Raw genomic sequence first — 26,739 nt, 5'->3', positions numbered from 1 at the left:
TCACTCTTCTTAGTTTAGCTTAAAACATGGTAGTAGGATGACACAGGATGTCAAAGTCACCCCCTCCACACTAACACTTACCTCATTAGGACCAGAAAGTGAACAATGTTTCCTCCTCACCTGTAGGGGGAGCTGTTGTACACAAGCATCCCTTAGAACCCATTTCACCATTACAGCTTGGTAAGGCTAAAAGCATCACATATGCATCAGACCCTGACATTATTTCATATTGCATTTGAAATATTGTTATTTACATAGTTGTAGTGTCTTAAAATCACTTTTCCTGCTCAGGGTTGTGGGGCAGCACAGGGTAGATGGCTGGAGTCACACAGTTACACACTGCAGGCAATTTTCAAGAGAGCCAGAGCAAGAGTTAGCCTAACTGTACAGTATGTCTTTGGACTGCAGCGAGAAACTAGAGTACCCAGAGGAACCCAACATGTTACAGGAAGAACATGGAACCTCCACATTTACCAAGCTGGTTCAAGATTCAGAATTGCCAACCTAGTCAATGGTTCTACCAAATTAGCCATATTTGCAGTGTTAAACTGTGATACATATGTTTCTTTAGATCTCCAAGAATTCACAGCTACTTGAATTACTGCCCAATATCTCTCAGGAATAGACAGATTGATATCATTGATCAGCAGAGCCAAACCAATCTGCAGATCAAGTTTCACATTGGCCTGTGTCTGGTGTCCATTTTAGCAAATGAAAGTCTGCTCTTAATCGCCATGAAGAATGATCTGCTTGCAGATGTACCATTTGTGTGGTAGTATTTGCAAAAAAAACTGCAACTTCCTTAAAGAGGTCAAGTTTTAATTCAAATTCATGCCACAAGTTTACCTTAAATACAAAATGAATACAGAAATAACATAATATATAAATAAAGTTGAATACGTACAAAACACAGTGGCCCAGAATGATGTTAGTCATTGAATAATTGCAGATAATCAAACACATACTTTAAACACAGATATGGCCCTTTGGTATGGTATTGACAGTAAATTGACAGTGAATGTGATTTGACTGACCTTGAACAAAAAACTGAAAGACAAAGTAGGAAATAGCAGTAGAAGGTCGTGATCAAAAAGGATTTGTGCCCAAAACCCATTTATCTGCCAGTTTTTGGTTACCTTGATTTTACCATAGCCATTATAATAACCTTTAACCCAGTAGGAAAAAAAAACATGGAACATATATGAGAGACCTATTATGAATCATGTACCATCAATTACAAATAAATTCATGTCTGCATTACACTGCACATGTCAAAGTGCCACGATCTGAGTGCATATATGTTTGTGTTTTGACTTGCGACTGGAGTCAGCATCTTTACACTAGAGTTGAACTGCAGGTGTTTCTAAAGTCTGACAAGTCAAAGGTCAAGGGTCAGAGGTGTCGGGCCTCTGAGGACACACGCATGCGGAAAACAGGCTTAAAAGCTGATGCATGCAAGGCAGGGTGCTGAATACACCAGGGGGCCCTGATGACACCTTGGCTCAATGATTACCGTCATATATCTTTAACTTCCTTCATAATGAAGATTCTGAAAGTACTGGACGTGTCCTACATAGCCCGGCTACCCTGGATCCATTTCAGCTTTCATGCCGACATAATAGATCCACAGGCAATGCTATCTCCTTTACCGTGCACATTGATTATAGCTCTGTATTTAACACCATTATTCCACCAAAACTTGTGTTAAATCTCACGAGTCCTTGGTCTGTGCAGCTTCATCTGTGGCTGTGTGTTTGACTAACGGGCCCCAGGCAATAAGAATGGTCAAGAGAACCTCGTCCAAACTGACCCTGAACATTGGTGCATCCTCAGCCTCCTATTATACAGTCTGTGCTCCGCAAGGACCCGCAACAACACCACTGTGATTGGTCTAATTAGCGATGATGGCAAAAGAAGAAAGCAAAATGGGTAAAAGACCTGGCCTTATGGTGCCAGGAGAACCTCACTTCGAATGTCCACAAGACAAATGAGATTGTTTTCAACCTCAGGAAGAACAGAAGCAGTCACACCCTGCTTAATATCAATGGCTCATCTGTGGAAATCAGTGGAGTCAGATATGTGGGCATCCAACTCACATTGTCTCTTAAGACCAGCTGCATCCTGAAGAAGTCAAAACAGTGACCGTTCTTCCTGCAGCTAAAAAGCTTCGGACTGGAAATTAGATACTTCCACTGATGCACCATTGAGAGCATCCTGACAGGATGCATCACAGGGTGGTTTGATAACCTGAAAACCTGGGACCTCACACTGCAACAAAGAACAGTTTGGATGACCTCCGAAATCACTGGCCTGATCCGTGAACATCAGCCGCTAAATGCAACAGGAGCATCTCCACCTACCCACTTCAGAGATGGCTTCTTCCCACAAGTAATTAGGACTGTAAACACCTTGTGATACCAACTCCTTTAAATACATCTCTAGTGCTGTAAAAATCTCTTGTATTTGTTCTAACATAAATTCTCAAATATCACAGTATTGTAGTGGTTTTCCACACTTCCCTCGCACTATTTCAGTGCTGTTGCACTGTTCACTGAGTGTTACTCATCTATTATATTTTATGTAGCATTGCACTCCCTTTACGTCACACTGCTGTCCTGTCAAACTACAGTCTTCAAACTAAGTCTTCTCCTGTGTTACAACCTCCCTTCTTATAAGGGAGAGACAAACCTGACAAAAATACTTGAAACCAAACAGTCCACAAAGCACAGAATAGCATAGGAGCACAGAGACAAAATGCTAAGACCTGACTTATAGGCGCCATCATAAATTGCCATACTCAAATGATCTCTTTCGTGCCTACATTCTACTCTCAGTCTATTTAGGCTGCAAATCAATTTTGTTTATTCATTTTTACCCACAGGGTCCAGAGGTGGCAATCATGTAGTAATGAACCATTTGCTGTATTTTTTTGACCCCACTAGATGGCGCTCTTGGCTTGCTTTGAGGCATGCTTTGAGCCCTTTTTTGAACAGACAGCACCATCTAGCGGGGTCAGAAAATTCAGCAAGTGGTTCACAAAGCTTCATTTGACCATCACTACGGTTATGGACTGAATTAGTGGCATTGTTTTAAAAATAGTACCGGTGACCAAAGGGTCCCAGGTTTCAGCCACAGGAGGAGAATCTCCTGGAGCTTCCTTGGCTGAGGAACTCTGCATGATTTTCTTCAGGAAAACTCTAGCTGTGTGAATGAGGAGAAGTGTAAATTGTAGCCAGACTGTGCTATAGACTCCGAATGACAATATTAGGTGGGGCTGGACTGTATTTTAGTACCACAACAGCAGACATTAGTGTGCTAAATGCCTCAGTGATATTTTCTTAAACAGCCACCTTTCCAGAGCCCAAATGATTTATTTTTATTCTAGAATACCATGGATTCATGAACGGTTATATCAATATAATATGGATCATATAGTGCTGCTGACCATCATGGTCTTAGTTAGCAAGTGGAGCATGAAGGTTAAGGGTGACTGCCTTTCATATGTGTGTATGCAGAAGTACAAACATGGGGTAGGAAATTCTATGGAGCTCTAACTTAACTCTCCACACCACAGACACAGCCCACACAGACTCCCCAGCACCCTCTGCTGTATAACCTTGGACTAAACTGAATGGAACTCCTTTGTGTCTCTTCATAACATAACACCAGAGCCCCCAAATTCCTATGGCAAACCAACCACCTCCCACAGGCATCAAATCCTGTAAATCAGCTTAGCATCGTGCTTGAAGCCCATATTATGTAACCCCTGGCCTGCAAATAACTAATATATGCCAGTGTACAGTGTTTTATAATGTGCAATCCATAGCACAGCAAACCCAATCTCAGCAGGCATCTCAAAGCATGCTGCAAATATTTATATTGCACCATTTCCCATATGGATATTAAATGCCAACCCCATAGTGTTATAAATACTGAACATCACCTATATTAGCTACATATATGAAAGTCATTGATATATTATCTAACTCGAGCCGTATTGTTTGACACTTATAAATATATAAATAGATTCACTCTGGTAAATTCTGAACTGTAAACAGGTGTATGTTAATACATCACTAAGACATCTATCTCCGAACACTGTAAAAAAAACAAAAAAAACAAAACAAAACATTGATATCTGCTGCCCGAATAATAATCTTCTGCAGTACCCAATAAAACAGAAAGGATTTACAATAAAGTGATGCTGAACGGCATAAATGCAACTTTTGTCCTCTTAAATGGCAACCAGGTTCAGAGAAATAAAACCGTTTACTCCCATGATTAAATTTTTTTCATAATCATTATGTATACTGTAATGCCATATATATGTACAAATACAATCAGAAAATCCTCAGTTTTCTCTAAAACCAGAAAATAAGCTGTACTAATAAACACAGAAAGGTTGCTCCGTGGCTTCGGTCTACAAAACACTTTTCCTGGGGTTGATTGCATGTCTTCCAAGAAAATATGCAGTGTTGCTCCGTTATTGGTAATCCTGTTTTGGCTATTCCTTCCCGATTCGCTGGAACATACACTAACGTAAGTGTCGGGGGTCTATTGAAAAAGAAAAAAAAAAAATCACATAAAAATAATAAATAACTTTCAGTGAGGTCTGTCTTCCAGAACTTGGTACTTCATGCTGGTCTGTATCTCACACAGGGTGATATTCCACCCTGGGAAGAAAGTCATGATCCCACAAGTTACGAGTAGTCGTTGATAAATCACACCATACTCCGTTCGGCACTTTTCACTTTTTTCGTCTTTTCATTCGCTGTCATTGTGTTTAGAGAGAAAGACGCCCAAACATGAACAAAGAGAGAGGAGATCCAGCTGAATTCCCAGATGAACTGCACTACTCTTTGAAAAAAAAAGCGTGTCCTCTGTGTTGCTCTTGAGACTGCTGGGCCGTGAGTAATTGATCCTGTTGAGCAGCTGAGGAATCATCATATCTGCCCCAAGGTTATGGCACTGCTAAGTTCTCTGCATGTCTGACATTAGCAGCATCTACCAATCTATAGACACTTACTAGCACATACATGTTACTGTCACCTGTGTCCAAGGCTAACTGTTCCCTAATCTGTATCTCACAGAGAGTACTGCATGACCATTGTTGGAAGATCTAAACACGGAACGGGCATTACTAGATGGTAAAAGTATCAAACGTCCATCCTTGGATGGTCAAAGCATTGCAAGGCCTTCATTGGACGTCTAAGGATTGCAAGGCCTTAATTGGACGATCAAAACATTGCCGTCTTTGGTCCCACAACGTACTTTGCTGTAAGAGTGGCACATGGATCAACGTCTTCAAGTGGAAAAAAATGTTTGTATATATACACATATGTACACATGTTGTTAGGATAGATGCTACATGTCAATCACGCATTGGAGAAAATCACAGAAGAGCTTCCTATTGCATTCTGGGAATTAGGTTCTCTCAAACGTACGGCAAGAAGTTCTTCTAGGGAATACAAACCACCTCCTGCCCTGAGGCATTCCATGTCAATGGCTTCCAGACCGTACACCAGGAGTGAGTCTGTTGAAACAGGGGAGGGTCCAAATGCATGATGGACACAACGCCTAGCTGCTCAGCTGATGGGTAACTCCTTTCAAAACGATGCATAGCCCTTGTATAAAAGTTGGCATACATGCAGAATATAGAGAAATATATGTTTAGAGAGCAAAGTAAAGCCTGTTGCAAAACACAGTCCCGTGTGTAGGGGTATAAGGCGTAGCAACAACGGGGCAAGGCTTCAGTAAGACAGGACTGAGGCTCAGATACTGGTCAGCTCGTTGCAGGTGATCAGTCTGACGGTGAGCGTGCCTGGCAAGGCGTTGCCCTGGCGACTGCCCCTATCGCGCAAGTTCACCGTGTGCTGCTCCTGCCGGTTATTGGGCTCACTGGTGAGGGTCACCTGACCCAGGAAAGAATCCATGATCACATTCTTGTTGAAGATCTGCTCATTGGTGTGGAGACAAAAAACAAAGGGGAAAAGAGTAAAGAGTGTCAACCCATTTCATGAAAAGAGTCTGGATGCGTCACTGAAAGAGCGTGAAAGAGAGGCAGACATATGCAGGAGCGCAGGTGTCATGGAAAAAGCAATGAACTATTTAGCAATAACTACTAACTGTGTAGTAACGAGTGGAATTATGAAAATGAGATCACGCCTGGCAGGTATTTCTCGCATGTCCAACCTGGAGGAGACCCTCGGGCGGACCCAGGACACGCTGGAGAGATTATATCTCTCGGCTGGCCTGGGAACGCCTTGGTATCCCCTCAGAGGAGCTAGAGGAGGTGGCTGGGGAGAGGGAGGTCTGGGCATCCCTGCTTAGACTGCTGCCCCCGTGACCAGATGAGTGGAGGAAAATAAAAGAATGAATGAATGAATGAATGAATGAATGAAATATCAATCCATCAATAAATAGTTCAAATTAAAAAAGGGATTTACAAAAACAGCACAAATTATGGAATTTCAAAATATATTTGAAAATGCAGTTTAAAAAGAAAAATAAATAACTGAATTCACAAATTGAGCTAATGCAGTTTTTAATCTGGCATTTAAAAGGGTAGTTCCCTTTCCATTTAAATTTCCATTTTCCAGCTGCTTTTCCTTTTCCTATTAGCTATTCGATTTGCTTAACCATTTAGCTTCTTTCAGCCTCTCCACTTAGCTTCTCCATGACACTCTGGGCTCTATGCTGGTCAAACAATTCCAAATAGTGCAAATTAGCAATGGGATGCAACAAGCTTTCTGATTGGTTAAAGGGAGAGCCACATCATCTCACAGCCTAGCTATAGGTTCGGCACCTGTGTGGAATTGGCATAGGGTATGAGCAAGAAAACAGAAAGAATGATGGGGATACTGCGTTGGGGTGAGGGAGTAATCAGCTCAGCCAAATTTCGGACTTCTGTGAAAGGAGGCCTGCCTCACTCCATGACTCAGAAACCCCCCACCCACCTCTATATGGATAGCTTCTTTGGGCTTCTTCCTGTAGAAGAGGCCCTTGACGTCAAAGTCGGGGCATCTCGTGTCCTTCAAGACCGGTGACCGCACCTTCTCGCCCTCGCAGGTGATTATCACGTATGGGTTCAGGGCTGAAACAAGATGGATGCCGGTCAGTCATGATGCAACTTCTACGGATGTGGAAGAACTACGGCGAACAGACAGACAGACAGTGAGCTAGTGCATTTTAGCTAAATTAAATACAGTACTATTTAAAAAAAAAAACTTAAATAGCACAAAGCTACCTTAACGCCTACAGCTACTAGCCACTGGGTGGTGCTAATGTACCTGCTCTTGGCAAGGTGTTTCTCTTGTTGTGTGGAATCAGGTATAGAAGTTCTGTGTGCTGATAGGGCAGAGCACCACGTGACTCATCTGAATATACCCAGCGAAGCAAAGCGGGTTTTAACAGCCTCGGCCCAGATCCCTCCCATCTGTTATACCCTTTCTGTCCACGGGGCGTGGGGTGAAGCTTACCTCCATTAGAATCCGGCCCCTGGAGGCCCTCGGCTCCCAGCACGTGCACCTGCGTGACCACCTGAGGATAGCCGCAAATGCCAATCCAACAGGTTTGGGCCGGCTCATCCAGAGTCAGCTCTCTGAGCCAAAGCGAAAGAGACAGATGAGCACGCAGACAGACATACCCAGAGACAGAGGGAGAGCTGAGGGGAACCACTGAATCTTTCATCTCCAGCCAAGGCACGATACGTCTACTCGTGTATTAAGACACTGCGTGCTGGAAGCATCAGAGGGAGGAGTTACTGAAACATTCTCAGGGGGCCCAATGGAAATCAGTCTTCGATAAACATAATACAGCTACTCTATAAGTTGAAAGTAAGCTTGGCTTGTCCTTCTAACAGAAATTTGACCCGAGATAATAGAGATCTCTACGGTGAAATTTCCACCACTGACCCCAGTTCAGTTACAGTTTTTTTTTTTTTTTTTTTTGCTTACTGATCCACCCTAATTCAACCAGATCGATCGGAATAAGAGTTGGCTGGTTTACTTGCAGTCTGAAGGCACATCAGTGAAGACGCGGAGCAGGAATTCACCCTGCTGGCCTGGCTCGAAGGTTGTGGGGACAATGATGTAACGGCCCTCCTTCAGCTCCTTCCTCAGGAAGACACAGCGTGAGTTGATGTAGATGGAGCCACCCACTTTGTGCTGAGCCGAATGCATGCGGAACTTCCTGTTGAGCTCCACCTAGTGGCGGGTGAGATGCATAAACCCAGCCATTCATTTAGCTTTATCAATGTCTTCAACCCACCCATCCCAAGCCAAACATACCACATTGTTAACCCCTACCATTCCAGTTAGATTTATTCCTGTTTCCCAATATTCCCATTATGGTTCAAGCCACACATCTAAATACAACTTATCAACTCCCACATAACTCTAGGAACGCTGACAGAAAAAGGTCTCCACCAAAATAATTGCACCATAATGTCTCTGTCATTTTGCATTGTCTACTATCTATATGCACCACCTTGTACCACTGCTTATTTGTAGGATATGTTGTTATTGTTGTTGTGTTGTTGTATCCATCTATCTAGATATCTACCCATCCATCCATCTACCATCCATCTTTGCCCTTATTTCTGTTTGTTGCTCTGAGGAATTACAGTTGTTTCATGCGTCTGAAATAACAGTATTTTCACTTCACTTGAACTATGTCTGGTCTGCAGCTATATATCTAGTTCTCTCCTACTCCACTATCTATGTTACCTTCCCCTAAGTGAAGCCCAGCCCCTCCCAATGTGGCCCCAGGCATCTGGTCACCCGGTGAATGTCGAAGCCAATGGCCAAGTTCTCCCTCTTGCCCTCTCGGGGTCGGCCACACTGCTCCTTCTGCTGCAGGCAGATTAGCACCTCATCCTCCACCTTCTTTACATCAAAGACGTACTGCAGGAGGAAATGACAGGATCACTCATTCATATACAAAGAACCAAAGATGGTGTCTCAGAATCAGGTCATCTTCAGCCTGAGGCGGTCGGTCAGTACTTATTCTAGGTTCTACTGGAAAGTGGTCCTTACCTGAGGGTTCTGAAGGAAGGTGGTCCTGTGGTTGATGCAGCCCCCAGCACGGTTCCTCAATGGATCATCCCAGCGAACCCAGGAGCCCCGCATCACCTCCTCCTCCCAGGTCTTATGAATGCTCAGGTAGGAGGTGTTGATCAGGCGGCACAACACCAGATCCGTGAAGTACTGACAGAAGTCCTCAAAGTTCATCCTGGATTTGTCATGATCAAAGGTAGAGTGGGATCTTTTAGGCCTAACAAAGTGACAGACTGTAAACTAAATGAAACTGCATGAGCCAACATCATGTGGTGAGGCTGAAGTACAGAAGACTCTTATTTGCAATTTTCATCTGTTTGAGTTTTGAGTTATTAGTGAAAGCAAAATAAAGCTTCATGAACCATTTGCTGTATTCTCTGACCCCACTAGATGATGCTGTCTGTTCAAAACGGGGCTCAAAGGATACCTCAATAGCAAGCCAAGAGCACCACCTAGTGGCGGAAAAAAAAACAGCAAATGGTTCATGAGGCTTCGTTTGGCCATCATCCCCACAAATACATCTAACATGAATATACTATGGAAGGGTGGCATCTCACCAGAACTCTCCATCATCCTCGACAGTGACCCCCAGCTTTTCCCGCTCACTTCGGCTCACCTTCTTCCACTCTTCAGAACTACAGGACAGACGGTGGGATGAACTGTTGTGAGATGCCAGTGCTGTGGGCTCACGCGCAAGCATCCACGTCCAACTTTCACCCAAATGAAACCTGATCAGCAGATGCATCAAACCACCAAATCCCATATCAGAATGTAGAAAATCACACAGGAAAACAACCCAGTGGTATCCGATGCTGTAACAAGATACTACTGCTCTAAACACCATGCCAGTCAAATGTGTAACAAAGTGACATGCTGGCAAAACTCGCAGTACCACACAAGGACAGTAGGTGGAGCACTGGTTAGGGATATGGAGCTAAGATAAGAAACTACTGGGCTTAAATCCCAGGCAGGGAGTTTCTGCTGAACCCTTGAAAGAGGTACATATCTGGGTATAAAATGAGCAAAACTGAAAAGCCATCCCAAAGATTCATTACAGCCAGCTTCCCTGCTTTGTTGTAAGCCATCATTGTGCGATTTACAATCAACCATCTCCAGAATCCAACCCAGTTCTTTTACGTTTTCATAACACCACAGCAAAGAGATTATGTTACAAATGCAAGAAATATGAAGATATAATCCTAAACCAGCTCTGATCACTGGCAAATATTAAACCCTTTTATCAGAACTAAATATAAACCACATGAAAGCCAGGGTTACATTCGTTAATAAAGAAATAGAGAACTCATAGCAGACATATATTTTTGCTAAATCCAGGATAAATAATTAATTTGGGAACTATTGCAAAAAGATTGGCTATATTATATGTTCTATATTATATATGCATTTTCGTATTACGTGAATATGCACTTATTGACTCAAGTCTTAGTCCTGCACCAAACCAATTCCAGTATGTCCTACATTTGGCCAATAAAGTGTGCTGGGCTCAAAATTTAATAAGAATCCTTCGCCCGCTGAATAATTTAGATGGACATTAAAGCCGAATCTAGAATCTTCCCCATATCTGTCAGGCCTGAGCGTGGATGAGGGGAGCAGTATAAATGAGGAGAGGGAGACAGGCAGAGGCCCGTAGAGAATCTTTATCGCCGTTCTCTCATTACAACCTCAAACATCCGGCTTCTGGGCAGATGGCAAGAGCTGGAATTTCAGATGGCAGAACTTTTTGGCCACGGTGAATGTTGAATATCTTTCCTCCTCTGTGTCTGTGTGCTCGCTGACCCCTGCCGGAGCAGGCTGCCGGTTTGCCTTTCGACATCTTGCAGCCAGAGGAACAGAGCACCGAGCACCAGCTTTCCAGAGGCAAACATATTGGTTCGACTATTTTGCTTGAGTCTGGAATGACTAACGCAAGAGGGCTTATTCTCCGTCTAGAACAGCCAGCTTCCATTTCAGGTGCCCAGATATTTTCTCAATAAATTGTGCCTTATTGTGCCCTTCACTTGGCCAGATATTTCTGCTTTTAAATGCTACCAGCTATAGATTATAATGGTTATTTTTCCCAAAAGTGTATATTCTGACAGCATTTTATAGTTATACAAGCTCATATTAGCTGGAGAAGTTTACGATAAGCACTCAGCACCCATCACATGGGTATTACAGCAAATCCCCCGCCTGGGATTCAAACCTACGACCCTTTTCTTCCAGTTCCTGAATTGCCTGTGACTTGAAGCCCATTTTGTTCCCAGGCTTGCAGTGACCCCCCTCACCAGCGGGATTCTGTGAAGCACAGAGCATAACGCATCATAAAATGCCAACCTGGAGACATCTGCTCAGACCACCCCCCCAAATAAAACTGTACAAACATGGTTACGAAGCCTGCCATTTTCATTTATGTCGAAGCATTAATGATCATCCTGGACATAGGCTTTTCTCCCAGGGGGTGCAAAGTGAGAGAGCCCAACCAGTCATTCATCCAGATAAATACATTTGTAACAAAAAACAAAGTAAATACGTTTACAACAATTTATGATTACATAGAAACACAAGCCACATTTTGAAATGTTACAAAAACAATTCAGTTTTATTGAACTTAATTTGTTCAAATTGTATTTTCATGTGACCAGTAAGGGCTGCACCCCCAGCACCCCTGGAAAAATCACCTATGATCTTGAACAATGCAGAAGTCGTTTCGGTTTCCTGTGGAGCATCTACTCCGAAGTACTGCGTGAAAGGCCTCCTAGCCTGAAGGGGGCGGCATATTACCTGTCACTCCAGGGCCCGCTCCACTCCTTCTCCCCCCAGGGGTTCCTCATGCGTATCATGCAGAGCTTCTCGGACTTGAAGAAGGCGAGCAGGCCATGGCCCAGGCGCACCTTCCGCACGTCGGTCACAGCATAGGCATGGCCCTTCACCAGGCCACACTCCAGCCGTGCCTCCATGTCTTCCACGGTGGTCGCCTGGGAAACAGGACGGCGGGCGCACTCTGAGCGGTGAAGGTACGGACATCAAGCACCCCCGAGGACGATCATAAATAAAGCACCACAATCAGCGAGGGTGACACAGGTCGTTTATCAATTTGTATGCGCTTCTGAATTTGCATTGCGGAGGGGGGGGGAGAGGAATGCAGATGAGGATCCAACTCCTGGGAGCCTCCTCATTCAGTCCTCAATCAAATTTCTGCCACATTGGCAGCACTGCAGAAACTCTCGAGCTGGGAGCAGAATTCTGCAGGACGCAGCAGCCTACGCTGCCACCGTTTCAGAGCTTTGTCTTTAAACTACTAATTTACAAGCCTTCTGAGGAAAAATCACAAGAATGTAAAGGATGTTCTATAACTCATGGCATTTAAACTTGAAAGATACAGCTGGACCGGCTTGCAGGTTATTATTATTTAGTATTTTTCTGAGAGATTTATGCTGAGCTTCGGTAATGTTGGGCCCTAATACCCGAGATGTGGGTACCCCAATGAGCAGTGCGTCCCACCCACTCAGCACCAGCCCAGCCCCTCACCCTGATGGAGCAGCTGATGAGCCCGTCCCGGTTGTGGACCTTCAGAACCCTCTCGAACAGCTGGTTGCGGGTGGCCTCGTCTTGAGCATACTGGCCCTCCAGTAGGTCCACCGGCTCCGACACTCCCCCAGTGAAGTCCACCAGGGCGTCAGCCGTGTTGCCACCATCCAGCGCCTCATAGCAGCCATACACCCTGCCAGGAGGTAGTGAGGGAGGACATGGGAGGCGAACATTAGCTAATTTAGAGGAAATCTTATAAAGGTCATAGGTCACACATGAACTTCAATGGTCATAAATAACTCTGATTGAACAACAAAAGCAGAGCAACACTGGTAGAACACCACTAGCAACATGTAGTGTTATGGCTGGAGCCCAAAATTCTCAAATAAGTTGTCAAAAAGGGTTCAAGCACAGAACAAAAGCTCCACCCATAAGTCCTATTTGGTTGCTTTAAGGTCTGGCTCCAGACCATCGTAGGTTGTACTTGCTTGGCATAGGCCTTCTCCACAAGAGCACTCCAGAACTCATTGCTGTCATCCGAGTGGCAGTAGACCAGCTGGTTGTCCACGGTAGGTAGGCGGTCATCAATCACCACATCCACCCATTCGCCAAACCGCCAGAAGCGAAAATGAAAGATGCCAGCATAGGTCTCGGGCTTCTCCGTGTCCCACTCCTGCTCCTTCCAGTCTGGAATGACCTGGACACACCCATAAATTCAGGCTGTAAGCATAGCCCGAGGGTAAGTGATCTGCCCCCCCCCACAGCAGGAGTACTCACTAAATCAGTCTGCATATTTCTCACAGCTGAGATTTTTTTAAGTCATAAGTTGAATATGTTTCCGAGAAAATTTCTGTGGACTTCAAATCAAATCATGGCAAGTCAGGTAGGGCTTTGTTGTCACAGCAGTCATATTTACGGTCACACCAACCATTTCCTTGTAAGAGGATTGAGCGATTTTTGGTTCCCAATACTGTAACATATGTCGAGCAAGCCTGACTATAAGTAATTTTAGTAATATTAAACTGAATTGGGATTTAATTGAACAAAATCAAATTACAACATGAATACCACTGGACAACACTGGGATTTTAAACACAGAGTAATTTCTGTAAATTTGAAAATAAAAATGTGATGAATAAAAAATAAATATTTTTAAATAACTTACAATGTTTTTTGTTTCACAATTCTGCGAACAGGAGAAATACAGATTCCATTTCCAGTGTCAACCACAGTGATTGACAAAATAATACTTCATGAACCATTTGCTGTATTTTTTTACTCCACTAGATGGGGCTGTCTGTTCAAAAAAAGGAGCACAAATCATGCCCCAAAGCAAATCAAGAGCACCATCTCGTGGGGTCAAAATATACAGCAAATGGTTCGTGAAGCATCATTTTGTCGATCACTAGGCAACTGTGATTCTTTACAGCTTGGTGAGCAAAAATGGAGGGAAGGAAAGAAAATCAAGCTGGCAACAGCCACATCAGTCAGAGGTCTGGCAGGGGGCACTCATGTCCCGCAAGGTGACTTGATAGCTAGCTATATATTGAGCACAATAACAGTATGATAATTACAATGCTATTGCTTTGTCTCAAAAAGAAGCCTTTTTCATAATAAGCATTTTGTACAGTGAACAACCATTGAGCATCTTTCTATTTACCTTTTAAAAACAAGGCAACTAAGTTATTATTAATTGATTTATCTCAAATAATCGAGAGTAATGAAAATTGGGATAGAAAAGTTGAATATCAAAGTATCTGATGGCTGCAGCCATAGGTGGCTCAGTAGGTGGCGCTGTCTCCCACCTCCAGTGCTGGGGTTTTGAATGCCACCTCTGCTGCGTGCATGTGGAGTTTGCATGTTTGCCACATGTCACGTGGGTTTCCTCTGGTCCCTCCCACAGTTCATTACACGTGGTTAGGCTAACTGGTGTATCTACATTTCCCATAGCATGCGGCAAATGACTGGCATTCTGTCCAGAGTATAACCAGCCTTGTGCCTTTCGCTGCTTGGAACAAACCCTGAGCAGGATAGATGATAGATATCATAATGTGCGGCTTACAGCTCTGCATGTTCAGATGAACAAGGTCTTTTCATTACACACATACATTCTCTCTCTCTCTCTCTCTCTCTCTCTCTCTCTCTCTCTCTCTCGCACCCACACATTCACTCACTTTCTGCCACAGTGACTCCCTGGAGGCCAAGCTAGAGCAGGCTGCCACAAACCAGCAGTTCCCCAGCTGTCCCTGGTGCAGGTCATGGGCGCTGATTCCATCCACAAACAGGTGGGGGTCATCACACAGCTCCTGGGGTTCAGGCAGGGATGGAGGAAAGGGCAGGAGAGAAATAAAAGAGAGAGCAAGAGGATGAGAAGATGAGGGGGGGGGGGACTATAAAAGAGCGAGAGAAGGCTGGGAATGAATAGGTTACAGTGCTGTGTGAGGAAAAGATAGAACAAGATTCAGGATCAATGTCGGATATGTTGAGGACAGTTACAGAGGAGAGAGCAGAGTTGATAAGATGAGGAGACGCTTTACCTTCAACTGCCTCACCAGTCTATTTACTGTCCTAGTGATAAGATCTCTGTGGGTCTAAGTATGAATAACAAAGAGAGGGAGAGACTGGGAGATACAATCTGGCGACAGTACAAACTCCCAGTCCAAGTCTGCAGTGACAATAAATCTACAGCAGGGGGCACAATGTTAATTTCCTAGTATTACTGCTGCTGTGACTGCTCTGGCCTTCAAAGCTGTATTTTTAAATAAGAACTGCCGTCACGGTTCACGGACACGTCTTCTGTTCGGCTGTTTCATTCCGAGATATTCATTGTGGTGACTATGGAGACACTGTAAATTCCCAGAAAGACGACGACCCCCCCCCCCCCGGTGATTGGCAGGCGGCATTGGAGAGCACAAAAAGTCAGATAAGGCAGCCCTAACTCAGTTCTCCGTAGCAGTTTGGGAGGCTAAATCAGAAGTTGACTCAGCAGAAACAAAGTAAAAACTGGAAACAAAGTAAAAACAAACAAAGGCCCTCTGCCCCATCTCAAATTCCCAGCATCCTCTGCACTAAGAACCCATAAAAGCCACCTATTAAGCACTATAACCATAATGACGTACACTCCTTTACTTCCTCTGTGCAAGCCTGAAACTACAGTCATAAATATGGTTTATGTCTCTAACCACACATTTATCTAAATCAGAGTAAAATGTCTTGCATAGCTTTATAATGTACAGACTGTAAAACTCGCTAAGATTAAATGTAGGCATTAAATCCATGCTAGACAAGGCCCGTGGACCACTTACATATTCATCTCCCCCTCTAAAAGCCCTCTGCTGGCAGCCTATTGGGTGAGCTGAGTCAGTAAACTGGGTAATAAATGCCCCTCCCTAACCCAGGCCTGACCCAAATCATAACCCGAGTCAGTCTAGTCCACAGAACCCAAATTCATATAGGCCTCTGATCAGCAAGGAACCGCAGCCAGAGGCAGCAATGGGGTGGATTGCGCTCAGTCGGGCTTGGACTCCCTGTGTAACCAATGGGACTGTCAGAATGACCTGACTTAATGAAACATTGTGATGTTCCAACCGTTTGTATTACAGACGCTGTCAAATTGAACACCGACAAGCTGCGCACACGCTTACTCAAAACCTGAAAATTAGCTTGTCAGATAGAGACTTGCAAGGCTTGGTGCCATAAAATATTATTTATTAAACCCAGGGAAGGTGTGCAACTGAGCCAGCCCAAAGCACACCGAGAAGATCTTCCTTGCCAAGCTCATCTGTATATTCCAAATACATCCAACGGGGATGTTTTCCCGAGTTTAGCTTTCGAGACGGTGACAAGCATGAGTGAGGGAGCCAAGCGATGCAAGACAGGTGTTACTCTGATGAATGCTGATGAATGTGTCTGAGAGATTGACACGTTTGTGTAACGCTGAGTGAAGGCACCTCACCTTGGGTCTCTTCCAGGTGACCCGCCCGATGCGGTTTCCGTGGTAGAAAAGGGACTCGTCGACGGCTGGAAAGCAGGGGTCCTCAAAGAGCACCCCCCTCTGCACGCACTGCCGCTTTAGTGAGGAATACTGCTGCCCCTTGAAGGGTTTCACTGAAGAGAACATGCTGCCGCCTGCCTGCAATTACAACACACGGCCTCAAGGGCGGCACTGTGGAGATAAGGCCGTTCATTCTGGGGCTAAATGGAACCTTCCACCCATTTCGCACAGGCAGCCTTCTCAGTCATCCCAGCATCGATCACTATTGCCTTATTGCTGTTGTGCCTTTGACACCTATCAATGGAGTGATTTCCATCCATCCTTATTTATCTTGGTCAGGGGGGAGGGGCAGCACAGAGCACAAGGCAGGGGAACACCCTGGACGTGTTATGTGAGGAAATTCCTTGAATTTCATGGCTGCTGACGAAGAGGAAGGCGACAGCAGCCTAGGCAGCGCTTTTAGCGAGATCCACTTACAAAGAGAAAACAGACACCGCGGCAGCAGGGATCACAAGCTCGCAGGCATTATTAGTGCATTCAAGGCAAACGTGAGAAAACTCCCGACGTGTGTACACACCAGCTGGGAATGAGTGACTCCTAACCAGGTTAGAACCTTCCAAAGGTTAGTTTCAAGAGCTGGTTATATCCACAGTTCATCTCAAACAAAATTAAAAACAAATAGCAACTAAGTCGCGAATATAGTGATAAAATATTAACCACAACTCATCGCCCTTGGCTGTAATGTCTGCCATTCCCAGTGATATTACCCTCCGTCACGACATCATTGTCTCCCCCAGCCTGATTGCAGGGTGTGCTGGAGGGGGTGGGAGGGGGGGTAATGGTAACCCTGGAAACGGAGACTGCTACGTGGGCGGGGTGGGGGGGAGCCCACGCAGTGTGCGGAGGTAGGGTTCCTCTCCAGCTCAGAGGAGAGAGTCCCCTGGTGAACAGCGGCACACTGTGAAAATATGTCTCCCCCAAGATAATATCCGTGCTACCAGTCAGCCCTTAACTGCTGCGCCTCATCCAGTTACGTTATCGCTCTATGGGGCTTTTGCTCCCTGTCCGTATCGATCTGGTCAGCAACACCTGTCACAGAGCATAGAGGAGGACAGGAGAAGGAAGGGGCTCTCCTGCCGGTAGCCCATGGTAACGGGGCTCGGTTTCCAGGGTGATTCTTTGGCTGGATAAAAGCAGACGGCCCCGCTAATCTCGTTAGCGTCGTGAGTGCGGTCGCACTGGCTTGAAGGAGAATGGCATTTCCTTACAGAGACACACTGGGACTCAGCACCAAGTCGGAACCCCAGAACTGCATTTGCAGCCCCACTCTTCTCTTACCCCAGTCATCTGGGAGATTATTAAAATTCAGCACAAAAAGATATAAAACTGATCTATAAATCACTGAAATATATAGCTTCCGTCATGGTTAAAATCACACCTTTTGTCAAGATCAGCGGCTGTCACCTGGAATTACACCTATAACGATGCAATGACATGGGTACTGGGACAGTGCAAGTTTCGAAGCGGGCATGTGCATCCAAACACAACCACAAGCATCCTCCTCAGGTGCAGATGCTATGATGATGCTGAAACACGGAGGTGTTTACAAGTGCTGCCCCCACAGCATGCACTGGGCTGAGGGTTGGCTTGCACACACCTTGCCACGCTAGCGGAGAGTGAAGCTAAGCATGTGAGGAGATCACCCTGTCACAGCCCAGTGACTCAGGTCCAAAACACAGTCATGCAAACAAAGCCTCCTACTGGAGAGGGCTTCCCTTGCGGTGTGTTGCAGTAGTCACTCAGACGGGAGGGGGCTGGACTATGCCCAGAATTAATGAGAGGGTAACTCGGTGAACCTTCTAGCTCTATTCTCTCCCTCCATCTCCTAGATACAGAGGTTTTCCCAGGGTCTTTGCCGGCGCCGTATGAAGTACCGCGCTTAAGCGCACCGGTCCAGCATCCACGTATAGCACAGCTTTGTCGGAGCCTGATGGACACTGATGTATTTATATGCTATAATCTGGTCGCATGCCAGCGAAAAACAATAACAATGATATACCCAGCGGCGGAAATAAAAGGCATTCCGCGTATCTAAGCAAGTTTTACCGCGACGTAACCGTTTATTGGCTCGACATCCCTTTGAGCCCTATATGACAAAATGCTCTCTGTCAGTCCTCCTGGACTTTCAAGCGCAGAACCTCACTGCTCAAGCATCCAGTGTAAAGCAGCGGCAGGCGTCATTAAGCCATCCCTGCACAAAAAGCATGGACCGTGCCATCAATCAGGCGATAATCGGATCGCGATCTGCGCTGTCATTTGCAAGTGTAATGCGCTTTCCTTAAGGATCTCCTGTAATCTGTTATAATTTCCTGAAGTCCCCCTCCCCCAGATTCTCTCTCTCACACACGCACGCATTGTACAGGCAGTCTCCTTCTGATGGGTCCTGCAATCCCTTACCCGGGCAGGGTGACGTGCTCTCCGCTTTTCTGCGCTTCCAGCGACGCGCTCGGGTGTCCCGTGTCTCACTCCTGCGACGCGATGCACGATTTCTCTCCGGCGTCTCCTCTCACAAGCCGGGGAGGAGCCAGCAAGCGGAGCATCTACTGCGACTGAGCATGTGCGATCCTGAACCCGTGAGCCCGGGCCCTTATGCGTTTTAAATACAGTACAGTAATCTTCCCCTACAGCAAGACGACGTGGTGCTACCGAAACTCAGACAACCCATCAATCAATCGCGCTGCTTTTGGCCTTCATGTATAATTTGCATGGAATAATCACAAGTTCCTTCCCAAAGAAGAAAAGTAAAATTCCCTTCTACCTACCATTTATGTTTCAACCCAGCTAGTCCAGCCGAGAACAACTGTATGATGACAATTTTGTAAGAGTAAACTAAAAACATTTGTCTTGGATTATTTAAAGAGGCCAATCCTATTCCGTGACAAACCATGGTCTTTAAACAAACAATGGTCTTTAAATAAAACGTGAAGCCCTATAAATGACTGTGCAAGGGGTGATTAGTGCAACGACATTATACATTTATAATAAGAGAGAGTGAAAAGTGACGGTAACACGTCCAGATGTTTATGACAACGTGGTATGTTAATGCCGCGCCGATTGACAACGAGCCGGGGAGCGCATCGGGGAGCCCAAAGTCCCGGTACAGCCATAAAATGATATGCTTAATAAGCAAGCAACGTTTGTTCCATTATTTATGCATTCAGTAGCGCAATAACGTAATCCTGGCATTCAACGTGCACCGATTTTAACTCATTCACCTTGATTTAATCATTAAATTACCAGATTATTACCTGTAGCGTTACTGTGTGCTTACCCCCGCGATTTCCTACACACGAATGCTCCAGGATTTGGATTCGTGTGCATTACACCATTAATATGTTTTACACATTGTTTCACCCTATTTTGATAAGGAAATAAACCTGGGCAGTTCCCGGTAAATATCACGCCATAAAAAGACTAATTCAAATGTATAATAAAAACATAATGACACATACAGCTGCAAACGTTTTTTTTCTTTCAAATTTCATGTTATATTCGCGTAGCACCACGTTGTCTCCGTCTTGTGGACGACAAGCGAAATACTGAATATCTATCAATCTATCTTCTAACCACTTATCTCAGTTAACGTCGCGTGGCTTGGATCCCTTGCCAGACATCATAGGGCACAAGGCTGGAATACACACTGGACGAGATACAAGTCCATCTCAGGGCAGACGCGCTCACACGCAAAATCACTCCACGGGAAATCGAGACGCAAAAATGAACGAAATTAGCCTGCGGGGAGAAACCGCGGTATGCAATAAAAACACACGGAAGCCAGAACTTTTCGAATACATTACCGATAATGGTGGAAAATTAAAATCGTGGAAAAAAATGGCATAAACAGTAGAAACTTTTAATGGCTTGTACCACCGGACCACAAATACATGCTGTATATTACAAATAATACAACTGTAATAAGTAAAATTTAAATGAATCATCATACTATAAGGTACTGTAATTACACTATCTTTATCTTCCTAGCAAAACTACCTTATAACAATTGACATATTTTTGAATCTGTACTAAAATTGGGCAATTTTGCGTCATCTGAGAATTGTTACCATCATTTTGGGCACGTAAATAACCACAGGTCTGTCTCCTAACCTGATTTACAAATTATTACCATTTGTTCATCAGTTACCCCCCATCACCTTCTTGACAGCTTGGCCTAAATTAGACCTTGATTGACAAATTAACAAGGCAATCAAGCATGAATTAACAGATTACACAGATGTGGAAGGGTTCCACCTTGCGTCTCTGTTGGTAGTTCATTTATTACCATACCAGAGGAAATGAGGAAGGAAAAATGAACATATTTTTAAAAATCTATCAAGTATTTCATCCCCTGGGTCAAATACACAAGCAAAAGAATGGTCACACCCAACACAATAATATAATCACAGATTGAATACCCAGGAGATAACAGCGGTCATCAGTGTAACTTAGAGGTCTATAAGCAATTGGGGTCACTCCAAGGTAACAGGAAGAAATAACATAGGAGTTTAGGGAGCAGTCGCCTCACTGCCCACAGGTAAATGCTTCCCAGCATTATAAAACATGGTAAACGCAGTTTGGCACGTGGCCCACAGCAGGTCCACTAGACTGTACAGAGGGTCCATTCCCCATGCCACCACCCCGGGGGGGGAAACAAAAAACAAAAACACTGACAGCTGACCTCTTAAACATTAGACTGCATTACAACGCCAAGTCACAATCCCAAAGCTAGCAAAGTCCATTCTTTACTCCCATTTCCAAAAAAAAACATTATATGAACAAAGATGAGACTAAAATCAACTAAAGCAAAATACAATGCCCAAATGATGTTCCAACACTGGTTTTGTAATCACGGCCCCAGACAGGGTCCAACTAAGACAGCGCCCCCATGTGGATATACAAGCCTGATGCAGTCTTTTGGGGGCAAAGATTGAGGTGTCTGGTGGGATGTAACAGCAGTCCTTGCAGGAGTGAGGAAGGGCACCCCCGACTCCCACGCTGTGCGTCATTTTCATCAGCCCTCGCTGCTACAATGCAGGTCGGACCTTCTGCCATTCAACAAACTCATCCAACAGCACCGGCCCTGGGGTGGTGAGGAGGAGGAGGAACCAGTTATGGGAGCATTCACCACACCCAGGGCATCTGCTTCATTGCAGACATCTCCAATAGACATTTATGGGTTTTTTTTCCCCACAAATCAGCAGAGAATATGGAGGCAGCAAGGCTGACTAATGGGTGCATCCATTCACACAGCATGCAGGTGAGTAAAATACACCTTCAGTAGTTATGGAGAAAGGAATTAGAAGAGGAAATACACAAACAGATGCTCATAAATGCTGGTAAATTGCAGCACACTGTTACACACAGCTAGTGATGGACAAAAACCCCTTTTGAACTACTTGGTGTATTTTTTTTGATCCCACTAGATGGAGCTCTTGGCTTATTTTGGGTTTTGCTCTGAGCCCTATTTGAACAAACAGCACCATCTAGTGGGGTTACAAAATACAACAAGTGGTTCATGAAGCTTCATTTGGTCATCACTACATACAGCCACGCAACACGCAGACTCACAAGCTCCATCTTCATCATAGTTACTAAGATCTGCCTGGACAGTCCTGCTGAATTCTAAGACGTTGTACCATTGGTCCTTATTCATCACTTTGTACCTGGATTGCTGAAAGAGGGGAAAAAAAACACAAGACCAGGAAGTCAAACACTAGTTAGTATCTAGAAGCAAAGATAATGGCGGGGGGGGGGGGGGGGTACAACCAGATGGGAAAAACAGCAACGAAAGCAAACAAATTACATGAGGGTGGGACTGAGCATCTGTTTGTGTGTCGGGGAGAGGGACTCAAAACAAACCTCCAAAAACTGGTGAAAAACTGGGAACAGCGGCCAAGTGCGGCCCAGGAGCAAAGCTAGCATGGATTTGGCCGTGTCCATATCAAGACTGCGCAGGTCTTTATCCTGGAGAGTGAGAGAGAAGCAATGGATAAAGGAGCCAGAGAAGATAAAGAAAAACACGAGAAGCAGAGTGGAGTACATGCCGATCGGGACCTCACCCTGGCAAAATCAAAGGCGTATCTGTAGATGTTCTTAAATGCGGCCGTGTCATTGAGCTGCGACCTCAAGTAGTCAAGCTTTTCCTGCAAACGCTCGTTGCTGTCGCATCTGCATGGGGGGGAGGGGGGTTATGGCAGCAAATATTCAAAGACAACAGTAAAACAGTGCTTTATCCTGACAGGTGCAGCAAAATCCCAAATCTATAGAATGTAAAAAGCATACAAATGAGAGCAGGATATCAATCATAGGATAAAAGTTCAGCAGCTTCTGCGGGGAAGCAGAGGCAGAATCTCTTACTGTAATGATGTCATTCCCTTCATCCATTCCTCTTTAGTGAAAAAACCCATGTTTAGTGCATCGAGTTTCCAGGCTAAGACTAACATAACAATCTGCAGAACACAGAATCAAAGTTAGGTTAGAAACACATATTTACATGAATGTAGAATAATGCAAAAGTCCCACAAGATAACACTACCTGGACTATATATAATAAGCAGCTGGGTACAAGCTAGTTCCCCATACTAAATATGCTTAATTGCAACAATGAATGAGGCAGACAGGATGAAACCAAATACGTCAGCTACCCTGAAAGTCTAACCAATAAGTATTCTGTATGGTATAGAATCATTCAAAGCACAAACCTCTATAGTAAAGACCAATCATAAGTTACAAAATATCTGTAAGTAATGCCATTTTGGAGTTTACAAAATGTATTCAGACATATAGCAAAAGTCAGGAGTCTTAGGGGGATGCTCACGTTTTCGGGCTCGACTCCAATGTCCTCGCAGAACTTCTCCATGCCTTCTGGTCCAACAACCTCATCTGGGGCTGAAAACATGACAATCTTACCAGCCTGTACAACAGTAAAATGAAGGGGAGAGAAGTGCGGGGGGGGGCTCCAATACTGCACCAAAACATTAAGGAGAGGAGAGCGAACGCATCAATTAAATGCTAGAGGCGAGCGTCCAGTGCGTAATTCGTTAATGAGCAGGTGCCAGTACACAAAGGGCGTATGAGAGTACAGAGATGATGAGGTGGGTGCAGGTCCCGGAAGGCGTACAAAACACAGTCCTGAAAACAAGCCGTGGATTTTAATAAATTGAAGCTGATACAGAATATGAAATTGCATGAAAATAGGTCTGCAAAATAAAACACATTCTTATTTGATTCTATTTTGTAAATAAAAACAGAGAGATCTCAGAACATGTTCTGGCAGGATACGGCCCCAAATAAGCACATTGTGTCTGATAACTTTGGTTCATAAACCTGCATAACTGGGTGGTTTTTTTTTAGATGTTTGTTTTACAATCTGACGTGGGCTCATAATTAGCACTTGAGTCTACCCAGTTTCCCCCTTATACACACACATACCTGCATACTCATAAAACCAGGAAAGGCACTTCTTGCTGGAAAAGTGGTCTTCAGGACTGATCAACCTACCGGGAGCAGATGTCCTACAAAAACTGCATGATAGAAACAGAGAACAGAGTGACACCAGCGTCACGCCACTCGGACTTCCCCTTTAACTGACAACCTTAGAACTTAGCTCACAAGAACGGCTCCACTGCTTCAGTAAACCGTCTAAAGAGTTTAGCAAATTGGTAAAATTACAAGGTGTGCAAATCACTCTGGGTTTGCGCCAGTCAAACCTATCTTACTTGCAGCAGTATAAATAACAGCAGTGACACTCACTTGGTAATTCTGCACTTCCTGAGGCTGGAATCATCGGAGCCGGACGACTTTCTCTTTTTTTTAACTGGCATACTGGAGTCGGCACTGGGTCTGTCTGGTCTACCTTGGCCTAGAAGTGATGGTGGTGGTGGTGGTGGTGGTGGGGGGGAGGGGGTATGAGGGTAGAGTCAGGTCAGAACCAGCTCCTCTGTCCCCTCCAGAGGGGAAGGAGCTCAAAAACACTGGAGGATCTGGCAGCCATATTGGATGACCCTCAATTGGCACCATTAGTTTAAATGCAAGGAATCTACTTTTACTTCTCTACAACTGAGACTTCTGAGTACGCATTGGATGGGAGATGATTTAGACAAGTTATATCTATCTAAAACACAATATGACATGATCTTCAAAAAGGGATACCTGGATTCCTATAAATTTCTAGTCCTCTTGTCCATTCAGATCCTCTATTACACACACACACACACACACAGGGGAGGAAGGGGGGGGGGGGGGGAGAGAGAGAGAGAGAGAGAGAGAGAGAGAGAGAGAGAGAGAGAGAGAGAGAGAGAGAGCAACACTAGTCAGGTACAAACAGCCTTGAACATGGCTTACATAATTCAGGAGAAGAGCAACCACTTCTATCCCAATCTTTTATAAAAGTTACTATTAACCAAGGTTTTCTGCTATAGACACTAAGCAGGATGGTTCCTTACCGGGCTATCCAGAGACTGATGGCAAGCAGTACTGACAGTCACTTCACTGCATGAGGAGCAACAGAAAACAAGAACCTTTTCAGGAAAACAGAGTCGTTTTTATCTGTTGTACATATTATTTGGACTTTCGATGACAGCAGAATCAGAGGTGCCTATAAACAATTGTCAGTTTGTCGCAGAATGGAAAATACACTACGGACGGCAGTAACATTCCCAGAAACAAAATAAAAGTCAGTTACAAACGTACAACACCGATCATGCCCTCTGCAATAAGCGCATAAGGAATACCAGAGAAAACAGTACAGCAGTATTGACTAGGTTTGTTATACTGCTTTGACTCATGAGAACCATTTCGTGGGAGACTTGTCTGTCAAGTGTTGGCTGTACGTCGGATAAAACGAGGGATCCTTGATTATTATTGACTATCAGCGCCAAAGCACGTTTGACACAGAGTAACCAGAAATGCAGATGACAGACGGTCCTCTGACTTATTTTATTTTCTCCTTTCAGTATCGAAATACAACTGCGCCACCAGAAAGTGACACGACTCTCGGCAGCAGACAGCGATAATGTACGTGCCTCATATGGACTGCAGGGCCAGTCCGATTACACGCTGTACGCCTATTGGACTCGTACTGGTTAGTTAATAAAGCGACATCGATGCAGTCTCCTAAGGCAGCAGGGTTTAGGTCAGACCTCATGCAGAAAACCCAGACAGCTGGATTACGGACAGCAAGCGCAATAGCAATTCCACGGCGCCGGGTTCGTTTTCTTTATTTAAAGACATCGACCTGCACTGGGTGCTGTGGTTGTTACCAAGCTGGTTACCCAGTTTCTTTGTTATGTGTTGAGCCAGCAGTCGACGAGTCAACAGTCCGGCTGACCCATTAACCGGGTTGCCATCAAGATTGGCTGCATTTACCCAGGGTGAACACGATCACTCTACCGGCGTCGGGGGGTCTCCACACCAGAGACGCCAGAACTTAAATACGGACTTAACCAGCCGGTGATGGCTACATGGTAGCTAGCCGCATATGTGCAGCACATCGGGGTCCCTAACTCTGGTAGCTACAAAGTAACTGAGCTGAGATAAATAACCTGACGCGACTGAATCGCTGCTGCTGCGCTGCCGCCACATGCAGAGATGTACCCGTGCTAGTGATCCAAACCTTGAAATTTCAACAAGCCGTCTCCTACGCCCGAAATGTGAAGCCTGTCCACCGGCAAGGATGTCAATAACTGGTACTTTATCACACCGGCACTGCGAACTCCCATCTTCCGGGGCAGGAGCCGCTCGGGCGGTACCGTGTCACCGCCAGAGGGGTGTCACGGAATTTTTTATTGACGCACAAAAGCCAAATACAACAGAAAGCTACTTTTGTATTTTAAAAAGCATATACAATATAATATACTTAGCTTCGAATAATAAAATACACACATTACAGAGTGCTGCACTGCGTTATATTCGAAGTACTACTTCCCATTTGTGAAAGTGGTCCGTCCCAGGTGTTGAAATGCGACGCACTGGTTTGGCGTTACGTCACTCCGTCTATGTAACGGCGAACCACTTCAATAGGAAAGGTTGGTCGTCATGTATCTCCACAGGCTGAAGTTTAAACCAATTTATATTTAATTTAATAAGGTTACATGAAAAGCTGAA

General features: G+C 44.8%; 2 protein-coding genes across 6 annotated transcripts; both read right to left on the bottom strand.

Annotated features, from left to right (window-relative positions):
• Positions 1-802: 802 nt before the first annotated feature.
• Positions 803-19,210, bottom strand: LOC125712809 (calpain-5-like). The gene is made up of 13 exons (XM_048983271.1): positions 19,036-19,210; positions 16,540-16,716; positions 14,759-14,890; positions 13,073-13,281; positions 12,585-12,777; positions 11,838-12,031; positions 9,614-9,691; positions 9,036-9,231; positions 8,781-8,903; positions 8,008-8,204; positions 7,479-7,600; positions 6,957-7,093; positions 803-5,954 (listed from the first exon to the last, which is right to left on the bottom strand). Exons 2-13 carry the CDS (start codon positions 16,702-16,704, stop codon positions 5,772-5,774), a joined length of 1,929 nt encoding a protein of 642 aa, XP_048839228.1. The 5' UTR covers positions 16,705-16,716; positions 19,036-19,210; the 3' UTR covers positions 803-5,771.
• A 1,260-nt stretch (positions 19,211-20,470) lies between these two features.
• On the bottom strand, positions 20,471-26,591 carry LOC125712815 (DCN1-like protein 5). Of its 5 annotated transcripts, none has more exons than XM_048983286.1 (11): positions 26,518-26,591; positions 25,080-25,125; positions 24,787-24,830; positions 24,388-24,496; positions 24,067-24,158; positions 23,453-23,523; positions 22,993-23,084; positions 22,695-22,803; positions 22,495-22,599; positions 22,204-22,306; positions 20,471-21,715 (listed from the first exon to the last, which is right to left on the bottom strand). In XM_048983286.1, exons 4-11 carry the CDS (start codon positions 24,456-24,458, stop codon positions 21,660-21,662), a joined length of 699 nt encoding a protein of 232 aa, XP_048839243.1. In that variant the 5' UTR covers positions 24,459-24,496; positions 24,787-24,830; positions 25,080-25,125; positions 26,518-26,591; the 3' UTR covers positions 20,471-21,659. The 5 variants fall into 5 exon arrangements, with proteins under 5 accessions (XP_048839243.1, XP_048839242.1, XP_048839241.1 ...); XM_048983285.1 differs by lacking the exon at positions 26,518-26,591 and adding an exon at positions 26,230-26,418; XM_048983284.1 differs by lacking the exon at positions 26,518-26,591 and adding an exon at positions 26,249-26,418.
• Positions 26,592-26,739: the final 148 nt, after the last annotated feature.

The sequence above is a fragment of the Brienomyrus brachyistius genome, chromosome 18, assembly GCF_023856365.1.
Source record: "Brienomyrus brachyistius isolate T26 chromosome 18, BBRACH_0.4, whole genome shotgun sequence".
NCBI classification, from domain to species: Eukaryota; Metazoa; Chordata; class Actinopteri; order Osteoglossiformes; family Mormyridae; genus Brienomyrus; species Brienomyrus brachyistius.
This window is presented reverse-complemented; position numbering and strand designations above follow the sequence as displayed.

Bases quoted from the DNA above. Each gene is read 5' to 3' on its own strand.
- LOC125712809 (XM_048983271.1), bottom strand. From the start codon at position 16,704: ATGTTCTCTTCAGTGAAACCCTTCAAGGGGCAGCAGTATTCCTCACTA. The intron at 14,891-16,539 runs GTGAGGTGCCTT...CCTGAACCCCAG, and splicing joins TCACCTGGAAGAGACCCAAG to GAGCTGTGTGATGACCCCCA. The intron at 12,032-12,584 runs GTGAGGGGCTGG...CCTGTTTCCCAG, and splicing joins TCATCAGCTGCTCCATCAGG to GCGACCACCGTGGAAGACAT.
- LOC125712815 (XM_048983286.1), bottom strand. From the start codon at position 24,458: ATGCCAGTTAAAAAAAAGAGAAAGTCGTCCGGCTCCGATGATTCCAGC. The intron at 23,524-24,066 runs GTATGTGTGTGT...TCATGTTTTCAG, and splicing joins CTGGTTTTATGAGTATGCAG to CCCCAGATGAGGTTGTTGGA. The intron at 21,716-22,203 runs GTGAGTCTGCGT...TCACCACCCCAG, and splicing joins CTATGATGAAGATGGAGCTT to GGCCGGTGCTGTTGGATGAG.